The 12,777-nt window shown below is 44.7% G+C and overlaps 1 protein-coding gene across 1 annotated transcript in view; it reads left to right on the plus strand.

Annotated features, from left to right (window-relative positions):
- Positions 1-12,777, plus strand: part of SMARCA4 (SWI/SNF related, matrix associated, actin dependent regulator of chromatin, subfamily a, member 4) — a 125,183-nt gene that overhangs the window by 47,836 nt on the left and 64,570 nt on the right. The window contains exons 10-13 of the mRNA XM_006898784.1: positions 668-835; positions 923-973; positions 8,127-8,257; positions 8,691-8,748. Coding sequence (XP_006898846.1) covers positions 668-835; positions 923-973; positions 8,127-8,257; positions 8,691-8,748 — 408 coding nt within the window. The remainder of the gene's footprint in view (positions 1-667; positions 836-922; positions 974-8,126; positions 8,258-8,690; positions 8,749-12,777) is intronic.

Consider the following 12,777-nt stretch of genomic DNA (forward strand, 5'->3'; position numbering starts at 1 on the left):
CCCGCCAGAACTCAAGTGAGACAAACGAGGTGGTTTTCCATTGGAAAGAAATGGAAGCTGAGGGAGGGCCGGCTTCAGAGCACACAGGCCCATGGATGCAGAGAGCTGACGGAGCAAGAGCACAGGGTCAGAAGCTCAGGGGGCATGAGCTGTTCCGAAGACCAGGAGGGGTCGGGACCCTGGCACAGTGTGGCAGAGGGCAGGACCCCGAAGCCAAGGAGTCCTGGAGGGGCTGTCTCCTGGAGCCGCCCAGGTCTCAGGGAGGGCCTTCGATGTCTCTCTGACCTTGATGGGGATCACAGAAAGTCTGGAAGCTGCGTGGGGACAGGATCCCCTGGGAAGAAAGTGGCAGCAGGGGTTTGTGAGAATGACATGACTTGAACCAGGTGGGAGAGGGTGTGGATGTAGGGTGTGTGTTGTGGACAGCGAGAACAGCACCAGCTAATGACCTTTTAAAATGGTTCCTGGCAGTGTCCAGCATTCACTCAGTGCTGAGGAAGTAGTTAACAGAGGAGGAGTTGAAGTGAAGGCAAGGGGCGGGGCACCATGCCTCGTGACTCAGAAGCCCTCACCGTGTTTGGCCCCGGGTTAACGTCTCCCCGTGGATTTGACTAGAGTTACCTGTCGCGCAAACTAGTGCTGTAACCCCACAATTTACTTTGTGCAGGCTGAGGATGAGGAGGGCTACCGCAAACTCATCGACCAGAAGAAGGACAAGCGCCTGGCCTACCTCTTACAGCAGACAGACGAGTATGTGGCCAACCTCACGGAGCTGGTGCGGCAGCACAAGGCCGCCCAGGTTGCCAAGGAGAAGAAGAAGAAAAAGAAAAAGAAGGCAAGACTTGACTTTTGGTTTTTGCATATGTCACCTCTAACGTGACCCCCTCCATCAGGGAGTGACTGTGTATCCCTTCCCTTGCAGAAGGCAGAGAACGCAGAAGGACAGACACCTGCAATCGGACCAGATGGTGAGGTGAGAAAGCAGGGTTCTTCCCAGGGAAGTGCGAGCCCAGAACCTGGGTCTGTTTTGTTATGGACTTTTTAAGGCACTAAAGCTGTGTGTTAAGAGTCCAGGTATGGTCCCCTTAACAACGCTCCACATGGTAACTGTAGGGTATGTTTCCTTCCAGGGCATTTCCTACCAACATGCCACATTGTCTGTTCTTAAGTTTTCAGTTTAATTTAATTCCTAATGTCCAGAGGAGTCGCAAGTGTAGTGCAGAGAATACCTATATACTTTTTACCTGGATTTTCCAATTGTTAATATTTTCACATGCGATTTTTTTCCTCCTACCCCAAAAAACCATTTGGGACAGGATGCACCACTCTGTGCATTTCTTCCTGTTTCCTAAAATACGATTCTGTAAACGTGTTGTTGCTGTTATGTGCCATCGAGTCAGCTGTCACTCATAATGACCCGATGTACAGCAGCCTCAAACCCTGCTTTATCCTATGCCAATCTCACTGTCTCCGACACACCTCCCCCGACTAACCCAGTGATTCAACCCACCTCATAGAGGGTCTTCCCCTCCTGTGCTGTCCCTCCACCCTCCCAAGCATGACGTCTATCTCCAAGGACTGGTCCCTCCTTGCAATGTGTCCAAAGTATGTCAGATGAAGCTTCAGAATCCTTGCCTCCAAGGAGCAGCCTGGTCTAACCCTCTCTCAGATGAATTAGTTCGCTTTCTTAGCAGTCCATGGTATATTCAATACTCTTCTCTAGCACCACAGCTCAAAGGCATCAATTCTCCTTCTGTCCTCCCTAGTCATTGTCCAAGTCTCTGATGCATAGGAAGTGATTGCAAAGACCATGGCCTATATCAGGTGCACCTTAGTCTCCAGAGTGACATCATTGCTCTTCAGTACTTTGGAGAGGTCCCTAACAGCAGACTTTCCCATTGCAACACGTCTTTTAATTTCCTGGCTGCTGGTGTCACATGTACAGTGATCAAAACCCAAAAGTGAGCATTGATGCCCTGCAGTACCCACTCCTCAGGCAGGTTAGGTTCCACACACCAGACCCTTAGGTGATAATTGATGTGATGTGAAGGTACAGGGTGAGCCCATCAGACAGTAAAGTGGACAATGACTGCATCCTTCCTTAACTGGCAGATTCTATCACCACATACCTGCCAATCCCCCAAGGAGCATGGCCCAGCCGGGTAGACACATCTCCTAAATTGTCCCACCCAGCGTTACCCTCACCTCTCACCTGGGTGTCCATTTTTGCCAGATCCACATCGTGTAACAATCTCAGATAGTAGATTTTTCACTATTATGGTAATGCAAAGTGTCACATAACCAAGATGATTGGTGAGTATATCATTAAGTCTGTATCTAACCTTGGCTCCAGTTTGGAAACTGATGGGTGAAATGGTTAGACTTTGGTGGATTCTCTTATTTTGATTGAAGATCGGTGTGGAATGTTTGGGGTTTTTTTGCTGTTTTTTTTAAAACTTTTTTTATTTTTTGTGTGTACCGTCAAATCAGATCTGACTGGTACAGGAGGAGATTGTTCCTCCTTCAGCAGAGCATCTGGTGGATTCGAACCGTGCGTCTCTTGGATCGCAGTGCACCTTCATGCCACTAGACCACCAGTGTTTAGAGTCAACACCTCGTAAAGGGCCTTTGTATTTAAAAGTCTGTTGGTTATATTTTGGAAGAACAGTCTTCTAAGTGGAACAGTACTGGTCTGTCAGTTTGCTGTACTGAGGTAACCTGGGGTTGCCGTGATGCTGAACCCTGTGCCATTGGGGTGTCAAATGCCATAACGGTTACCCGTCGTAGACAGTGTTTGGTAGAGCCCACAGATTAAGACAGGTTTGGAAGCAGGAGTGGCATCCACTCCCTAAGCAGCATGCCTCTGGAAACTCTGTAAACTTGGAGAAATGATGATAGTTATAGAAAGAGTTCAGGTCTTTTGTTCTTAGGGTTGCGATGAGTCGTACTCTTGACTTGACAACAATCAACAACAACATATCTAATCTACTGACTTTAATTAAAGATTTTACCAGTAGTCTCGTGTCCTTCAGAAGGGACGAAATTCCCACTCACACCTTCCTTTACTCTCTTTGCATCTTGTACAGTTTTTGTTGCTTTTCACGACCCTGACGTATCTGAAGCGTTCAGTCCAGCTGTTCTGTACTGTGTCCCTCAGTTGGTGTGTGCTTGATGATGTGGTTAGTTTTAGCTTCTGTGTTTGGGACAAGACTCCCCCAGGGTCATGCTGTGTCCCCATTAGAGCTCATCGGTAGCAACATTGACCTTGCTCATGTGGTTAGGGCCATGTTTGCCCAGTTTTCAATATGAAGTTGCTGTTTTTGCCTTTGTAATTACCCAGTACTTTGTGAGGAGGTACCCAAGACTGTGTAAATAGATTGTAACTCCTCAGACTTCCGCCCACCAGCCTTAGCATCCCTGGATTGTTTTTGCCTGCCTGTGTCAGTTTTTGCTGTGATGGTTGCACAGTGACTCACTCTTGCATTAGTTGGTTTTCGGAAAATGAAGGAAGATTTCTCTCCATTCTTTTTTAATTGCATCAGTGCAGACTAAGGGATTGCAAACTTTTTCCAGAAAAACAAAATAGTAAATATTTTAGGCTGTGTGGGCTGCATATGGTCTCTCTGGCATGTTGTTGTTGTTGTTATGTGCCGTCGAGTCGCTTGTGAATTACAGCGACCCTGTGTACAACAGCTCTAAACTCTTCTCTATCCTATGCCAATCTCACTGTCTCCGACACACTCATCCCAATTGCCCCAGTCACCGAATCAATCCATCTCCCAGAGGGCCTTCCCCTCCTGTGCCGTCCCTCCACCCTCCCAAGCATGATGTCCTTCTCCAAGGACTGGTCCCTCCTTACAACATGTTCAAAGTATGTCAGATGAAGCCTCAGAATCCTTGCCTCCAAGGAGCAGCCCAGTTTAACCCTCTCCGGGATGAATCTCTTTGTTTTCTTAGCAGTCCATGGCACTCTCCACACTCATCTCCAACACCAAAGCTCAAAAGCATCAATTCTCCTTCTATCCTTTCTGGTCATTGTCCAGCTCTCTGACGCATAACAAGTGATTGCAAAGACCATGGCCTGTACCAGACGCACCTTTGTCTGCAGAGACACATCGTTGCTCTTGAGCACTTTAGAGAGGTCCCTAGCAGCAGACTTGTCCATCGCAATACGTCTTTTGATTTCCTGGCTGCTGGTGCCAAGAGTGTTGATTGTGGAGCCAAGCCGACTAAAGCTGTGAACAATCTCAATCTCTCTGGCATAGCCTCTTTTTATGTTTTTTGACAACTCCTTAAACAACAAAAGCCATTCTTGGCGTCACTTGCCACTTGTTTAAGAACAGGTGGTGAGCTCAGATTTTGTAGATTCTTGGACTCCTATTTGATATATTCTGACCCTTTCCTGCTGTTGCTGTTGTTGTTGTTGCTCTGATTGTTTAGTTTGACTAGTGGAACACCCCCCCCTCCCCCCAGGAGGCCCAGGGTCCTCCATGGCTTCTTTGTATGTCCTGGCTTTGTGAGCACTGCTTCTCTGCCGACACAAGCCTCCTGGCTCTCCTGTATGTCACCAGCCCAGCTCTTTAGTCAGCCATCTCTCCAAGAGCCCGGGTTCCTTCCACTGGAGAAGAACAGTCAGGAACCGAGGTCTGGCTCCAACTGGGCTCCTTACTACGGAGATGCCAGGGCCTCTGGACCCTCATGGCAGAGAGTTCTGGGGATCGGGGTATGTGTGTGTATGGCTGTGGTTTTGTTTGTATATATTAAAAACCTTGGATCCACTTCTGACCCAATACAGGATTATTTCTGTGTTTCCCCCTTTTCCTAACTTGTACCAGTGAGAAACCCGACATCTGTTAATTCTAAGTACACAGAAAGTAGATTTAAAATCATGAACCCATTTGAAGAAAAGGATAAGTCGATTCTGTTTGACACACAGAGGGACACACAGAGGTCTCACCACCGTCCCTGTGGTCTGTTCCAAGCTGTTCCTATGCCCCGCATGAAGCCGGTAAGTCTCAGTTCATGATACAGACCTGAAAAGGTAGACATTGAATAAGATGCATGAAACCTAAATGGTTTCCTTTGTACGCTTACCAGCTTCCTGGTCCTGCTTCCAGCGGGAAGCCAGGGTGGACGCTAAGGTGTTTGTAATGTTTATGAGGCTTGTGCCGCCCAGGCTGACTCGGGTAGTTAGCTTGTTCTTTGTATGACAGGAGTATGCTTATTTAGAGCACATGTAGACACTTTGTGTAGGGAACATCTTCATGCTCCTAGAGTTGAAGCCCCCTTTGTACATCCTCTTCCAGGTGCACGTGTTATCAGTTTCTCTGTTTTCTCTCCACTGTCTCAGAAATCTGTATTTCCATGGTTATAGCTTATTTGGGTTGTTGGGAATACACACAGCAGACAGTGTACCAGCTTGGCAGTTGCTACGTGTACAGTCGGCGGTGTCGATCCATTCTTCAAAGTGTGCAGCCATCTTCATTCACCATTCCTGAGTTCTTTTTCCTCGTGAACTTAACCTCGCTGCCTCCTCAGTTCCTCATCTGATCTTTCGATTTGCCATTGTAAATTTTGATCCTGTGTAGGTAGATGTTTTTGTTGCCTGTTCTTTTTAGAGATGCTCAGCTTATTGATGGAAGTTCCAGTCATCGACTGTGCCGCCCTACCTCTCGTGACTGTGATTTTATTAGTCACCATAAAGCCTCTGTTACCCCTTCCTCCCTGCCTTGGCGACCTCGCATAAACTTTGCTCTCCAAAACGATGCCTTCTCTTGTCCTTTCAGGTCAGTAGGGCTAAACAACATCTATCTTTTTTCCCTGTCAGAAATCCTTACTCAAGCATCCTTTATTTGACTTTGGAATTATATGGGTCAGTCCTGACACAGCTTTTTGCCCTTAGACCGTTTTGGACAGCTTCTCATTATCAAGTCCCCTATTCCCTATCTTTGTCTTTTACTGTGTTGGCTTGTTGGACTTTAATCATTCAGTCTGAGTGTTGTGTAGGCTGCTTCTGGCTTTTAACCGTCACACGAGTACCGCCTGATGCTCAGGTGTGCTACAGCTGATGGCCGTTGTGCTGCCTTCGCGTTGCTGTGAGCATCCGTGGAGGTTCTGTGTGGATGCACGCTCAGTCCTCTAGGCCCAGGATCTGCGAGCAGTGAGCCAACATAGATTCATTTTAGGATTTTTACTAAAAATGTTTTACTAAAACGTTTTCCCCCTACTAGTTTATTTATAAAATTCAAATACAAATTTGAACAAATTCTTTCAATCTCCCTCACCCCCCCCACCCATCATGTTGTACAACCTAATGATTAATCCCCCCATTCGCCTGCTCAAACTTGTTTTGAAAGAGTGTGTGTGGAAATTTTGCTCTCACACAAAGCCTTCCTAAGGCACCATGAAAGGCTCGGGTTGTATGATGGGAACGTGTGGTTTGGGGAACTCCTTTGGGTAATTACTGTTTAGTAATGGTGAGTGGTTGTCAGCTTCACGTGGTCCCAGACAGTGGCTTTCAGTGTCGGTTGTTCACAAGCCATGGGAGTTCTTAGAAAAGCTGGGATGCCTAGATCTCACCCTGACGAGTTAAGCTCATGTTTAGGAACAGGGGTCCTTTTCTAGCTGTTCTTAGGATCCTGTGGTGCATGTTAAAGGTCACTAAAGACAGTCATTCGCACAGTGCCCATCTGAAGGCGGGTGAGTGGTGGGGTGGCTGTGTCACATAGACTTGATCCTCAGGGCATCGGTGAGAAGGTTCACCCAGAGATGACGTCTCAAAATGAAAATGTCCAAAGTTATTGCTAAAACAAAGTGAGTTCTCTTTTTTAATATTCTAGTCAGTTGACTGTTACAAGTCTCCCTGGTGGCCTAGGGGGTAAGGAGTTGTGCTGCCAACATGGCCCAGGGCAGGCATTTTGAATCCACGAACTGGTCAGCAAAGAAAAAGACGTAAGACTCTTTCAATGAGTCTTACAGCCTCTCAAAACCCACTGGACGGTCAGCTATGAGTCTGAAAAGAACTAGTACCCTGGATGAAGGCCGCAGGTACAGGCTTGGTGGGCAGAATTGAGGGTCAGAAGAGCACCCGGCCTGGTGGTTTGTGCAGGCGGTTTGAACCACCTGAATCAGCCTGTTTTACTCCAGGAGCCTGCCAACCACAGACACTGTGCCGAAATGGTCAGGCGGCAGCCCAGGAGGGTGCACACTCTGCCTCTTGTATTTTGAACTAGAAATGATGAAGAAATTGTTATTATACCTAATTGTTGTTGTTGTTAAGTGCCGTAGAGTCCTAGATGAATCATAGCGACCCTATGAATGAAAGACCTGAACACTTGTATAAATTTCATCATTTCTCCAAGTTCATAGACTTTCCGGTGGCAGGCTATTTTGGAAGTGGATGCCACTCCTGCTTCCAAGCTTGTTTTCATCAGGGAGCTCCACCAAACACTGTCCGCCATGGGTGACCATTATCAGATTTGATGCATCAGTGTCACTGTGTTTAGCATCACAGCAAACACGAGTTAGCTCTATACAGCAATGCACAGACCAGTGCTATGCCGCTAGGTGACTATCTATATACTATCTGAATACCTAAGGTCGATGTTGTTGTGTTCATGGATCTGACCCTCCAGTGGTTTTAAGAGGCAGTGGATCACATGGGAAAAGATTGCCTCCCTGTCTTTCTTGGAGCTGCTGGTAGACTCGCACCACCTGCCTTTGGGTTGGCAGCGTACCCTCCTTACCACCAAGCCAGCAGAGTCCTCTTTAGATCAATAGGCTAGACATATTTTCACTGAGTTATCTGTTCATTTCAAGTCAATTCTGACTCACAGTAACCCTTTAGACCAGGGTGGAACTACCCCACAGGGTGCCCACGTCTGTAAACCCTTAGGAAAGCCCACAGTCACGTTTTTCTCCCATTGAGAGCTTGGTGACATTAAACTGCCAGCCTTTCATTGACCAGTCCAGCGCTTAGCCACACCCCCTAACAGAGCATCCCACTGGAAGGATAAGTGTCTACTTAACCGTTTTTGCAAGTTAATCCTGATTCACTGTGTTCTTCGCTGACTGCACAAAGCTTGGAGACCACAGAACGTCCAGTCATGACTGTGAATTTTTTTCAGCCTCTGGACGAGACCAGCCAGATGAGTGACCTCCCAGTGAAGGTGATCCATGTGGAGAGTGGGAAGATCCTGACAGGCACAGATGCCCCCAAGGCCGGGCAGCTGGACGCCTGGCTGGAGATGAACCCAGGGTGAGTGGGGTCCCTGGTAGACGCTGTGGGGATTTTGAGTTGATGATCAGGCTGGTCCCTGGGGAGCTGGGTGAAGCACTGAAATATGTCTGTGAGGCGCTGAGAGGCGGGTGTGAAGCCCTGAAAGGTGGGTGTGAAACTGAGAGGCATGCACAAAGCGCTGAAAGGTTGGTGTGAGTTGCTGAGAGGTTGGTGTGAGTCGCTGAGAGGCAGGTGTGAAGCACTGAAAGGCAGGTGTGAAGCTGAGAGGTGGGTGTGAAGCGCTCAGAGGTTAGTGTGAAGCTGGGAGGTGCGTGTGAAACTAAGAGACGCTTGTGAAGCTGAGAGGCACTTGTGAAGCTGAGAGAGTGTGAAGTGCTCAGTGGTGTGAAGCCCTGAGAAGAGGGTGTGAAGTCCTGAGAGGTGTAGATAAAGCATGGTTGTTTTTATCTAGGTATGAAGTAGCTCCGAGATCTGATAGTGAAGAAAGTGGCTCTGAAGAGGAAGAGGAGGTAAGGGACCCCACCCCCCTACCCCCCACCCCCCACCATGTACGTGTGTCACCCCAGTGCTTCGACCACCTCCTGGTCGAGGGCATTGTATTGGGCAGTGGTGGCTGTGGTCCAGTCCTGCCTGAAGGTCGCTGCACTGCCCAGTATCGCCACTTCCCGCCACACATAACTATTTTCAGTTAAATGAAATTAAAACGTTACTCTTTCAGTCATACACATTTCAGTGCGTATTCACTTCCCCACCCTTCAGATTTCAGTGAGTGAGCTTTGAACTCCTGACTCCCGCCCATCCTGTTGTGTTCTCATGTGCATACGTGCTTTGGAAACAGGCTGCGTTTTCTGTGTGTGTTCTTCAGACCATCACCGACGCCCGTGTTAAACTTCCTCGTAGCTTCTCTCTGGTTCTCAGCGCTCTGCTGCAGACCCTTGTTTCCGTGTCCATGCTGTTTGCTCCTTTGGGAAAGCTGCTTGGGGCGGGGGGGTGTCCAGCGATGGGTTTGGGAAGACCTGGTACACTTTTTCCCAGTTTACCTCCCAGTTTCTCCCTCACCCTCCCGCAACCGCATGCCATGGAGATTTTAATGTACGTTTCTTTTGATTGTTTCTAAGGTTGAGGGTTTTGTTTTATTTTGTTTTTTAATGGTTGTGTTAGCTTTTTCCTGTGATTAATCTGTTTGCACATTTCAGGTAAGTTGTGACTGGTTTTAAATCCTGGCTTCTGAGCACTCTGGATTCTTAGTGTTTTCTTATGTCTTCCTTTCGGTGTGTCCTGCTCCCACCCCTTGTATACCTGAGTTTTGCATGAACCTCTTCAGGTCATCTGGGGTTTATTTGTAGAGGTTAAGCTGGAACGCTCCCCCCTCTGACTGCTGAGCCAGTTTACACACCATTTAATGCATCTCTTCTCTCTGTGTGAATCTAGAGGGTTCCGTGCTCAGTTTCTTTTGACAGCCTATTGATTCTTAGACCAATACCATTTTTTTTCTTATCTCCTTTTATTTTTTTAAAAATAATTTTAATGAGCATTTACAGAGAATTTGGATTTCCATTCATTCATTGCTGCACTTCTCTCCCTGCCCAGCCCTCTCCCCCACCCCCCAGTTCACTCCTCTCTTTCAAAAGTAAAAGAAAGACTCCATCCCTGGGACACAATCCCCCCGCACCCCTCCCACCACCCCAAGTACATTCCACTATGCAACCTTAATTGTGGACTCTTTTGAAGATCAATACCATTTTATTAAAATTTTCTAACAGTGTCATTAAAGTATAATTCATACTCTATAAAAAGCATCCACTGTTATTTGTAAGATTTGGTGACTTTTTTTGTTGTTGTTAAGTTCTCATTTCTTTATCCAGCTTGGGAGACCCCGCTCTTTTTTCCATAGATCTAACCTGTTTGGTATGTTTCATGTCAGTGGAGTCCTACAACATAGAGTCTTTTGTGTCGGGCTTATTTCACTTAGCATTACGTTTTTGAGGTTCATCCATCGTGTTACGTGTATGAAGAAGTTGTTCCTTTTTAAAAATTACTGAGTCATATTCTATCATATGACTATACCAGATTTTATTTATCCATATACCAGTTTGTAGACATTTGTGTTTGTTTCCATTTTTATGGCAATTAAGAATGATGTTTCTGAGAGTATTCGCCTCCCTGTCTCTGTGTGGATATGATTTTGTTTCTTGGGTAGATACCTAGGAGTGGAAATGGCAGGTCATGTGGTCAGTTTGTGTTTAACTTTTGAAAGCAAACCTGCCCAACTGTTTTCCACAGTGGCTGTCTCACGTCATGAGGTCTGGTTTCTCCACATGCTCTCTATCCTTGACCATGTCTGTCCTTTTTGCCATTCTGGTGGGTGTAGATGTGGTGACACCTCCTTGTGATTTTAATTGGCATTTTCTTGGTGACTAATAATGTTGAGCGTCTTTTCACATGCTTATTATATACCATTTGTACGTATTATTTGATGAAAGCTATTTGTATCTTTTTGTACAGTTTTAAATTGGGTTGTTTTTGATCTTAAGTTGAATTCTGAATACATGACCTTAATCAGAAGTATAATTTACAGAACTTTACTAGTTTTCTTTTAAGGGTGTCTTTTCAAGTGTAGAAGTTTTTAATTTTAAGAATAAAGATTCTTGGGAGCTCTGGTGGCCTAGTGGCAAGAAGCTGCACTGTAATCCCAGAGGTGTGTGGTTCAAATCCACCAGATGTTCTCCTGGAGAAGAAGGGATAATCTTCTGTACCAGTCAGATCTGATTTGATGGTACACACACACAAAATAATAAAATTAAAAAAAGAATAAAAATTCTATTCTAAATTTCCTTCTAGAAGTTTTCTAGTTTAAGCTTTTACACTAGGACTAGAATCCATGGTTTTTGTGTGTGGTCTTAGGTTAGGGTCTAATTTTAGTGTTTTATCCGTAGATTTCCAATACCCAGCACTGTTTAAGGAAATTAATTCTTCTTTACCATTTATTAAGTCTTGATTTTTTTTGTGGAAAATCCATTAGCCATAATGATTCTAATTTTCAGTTCTGCTCTGTTGATCTTTGTGCCGATTTTTATCCTGGTACCAGTATTATACCATCTTTATTATTGTACATTTTTAAAAAGTTTTAAAATTGGTTAATAATAGTTTTTCATCTTTGTTATTCTTTATAAAAAATGGATTTGACTGTTGTCCTTTGGGCAGGCTCCTCCTGTATTTAAAGCGCTGGAAACCCAGTGCATTTCACATTGGATTTTATTGTTGATATCTGTATTTCTAAATATGATGACAGCTTATTGGATTACTACAAAAAGATTTGCTGGGCTTTTCACTGGGATTGTGTGGAATGTGCAGACCACTCTGCGGAGAGCACCAGCTTGAACCACGTTGATTCTTTCCAGTCCATGAGTGTAGAAGGCCTTCTCTCCCACCCGCCGCCTTTTTTTTAAAAAAAAGATCATCTTTAGAGGTGTGTAGTTCAAATCCACCAGATGCTGTGCTGAAGGAGGAACAATCTCCTCCTCTACCAGTCAGATCCAATTTGATGGTACACACACAAATAATAAAAAAGAAAAAATTCAAAAAAAGAAAATTCATCTTTTACTTTTTCTAGCAGTGTTTTCTAGTTTTTAGTCTGTATTTTTGTACTTTTGTCAAATTTAAATATTCTTTTTTTTCTTAGTTTTTTTAAAAATTAATTTTAATGAAAGTTTACAAGACTTTGGATTTCCATTGACTCATGGTTGCACTTTTCTCCCTGCCTGCCCCTCCCCCCAATTTGTTCTTTGAAAAGTAAAATAAAAATTCTTTCATTGTTATACAGCCCCTACCTCCAAAGTCCATTCCACTTTGCAGCCTTTTTCCTGGACTCTTGTCATAATAATTAATACCTAATCATATATCCCTTTTAAATAGTTCTCTGTTTAAATAATGCAGTATACATTATTATCCTATCTTTCTCAGTCTCCCTCAACCTCAATGTCAGTCCCGTTTTACAATAGTTGCCCGATGCAGTATATGTCCTTTTGTGACTGAGATAGTTCACTCGGCATAATGTCCTCCAGGGCCATCATTAAAAAAAATTTAAAAAAAAATGCAAAAACAACATTATGTTCCTCAGATAAACTGATTTCCTTCCCCCCTTGGCATATAATCTTTTTTTTTTTAAACTTAATTCACTTTCTTTTAATTCAAAATCCACTATGTGGTGGCCACAGCCTGGATCCTCTACACAGAAACTCTGGTGTGAGTCTTAATACTGCTGTGTCAATATTTTATTGAAGTTTAACTGTATCTGTTGTCATAATGGATATTGATCTGCAAGAGTCTTTTAAATGATATTTTATCTGGCTGTGGCATTAATATTTACCTCAAAGAATAGGTTTGAAAATGTTCTCTTCACTATTTTTTGCAACAGTTTATGACGGTTTGGTAGTTTTATAAAAATTTGTTTGGTAGTATTCAGTAGTTCAACTACCTGGCTTGATCCTTTCTTTGTAGAAAAAGTTTTGTTAATTACTAATCCAGTTACTTGTTAT

Source organism: Elephantulus edwardii, unplaced genomic scaffold (genome assembly GCF_000299155.1).
Source record: "Elephantulus edwardii isolate Elephantulus edwardi_28Jun2011 unplaced genomic scaffold, EleEdw1.0 scaffold00237, whole genome shotgun sequence".
Taxonomy (NCBI): domain Eukaryota; kingdom Metazoa; phylum Chordata; class Mammalia; order Macroscelidea; family Macroscelididae; genus Elephantulus; species Elephantulus edwardii.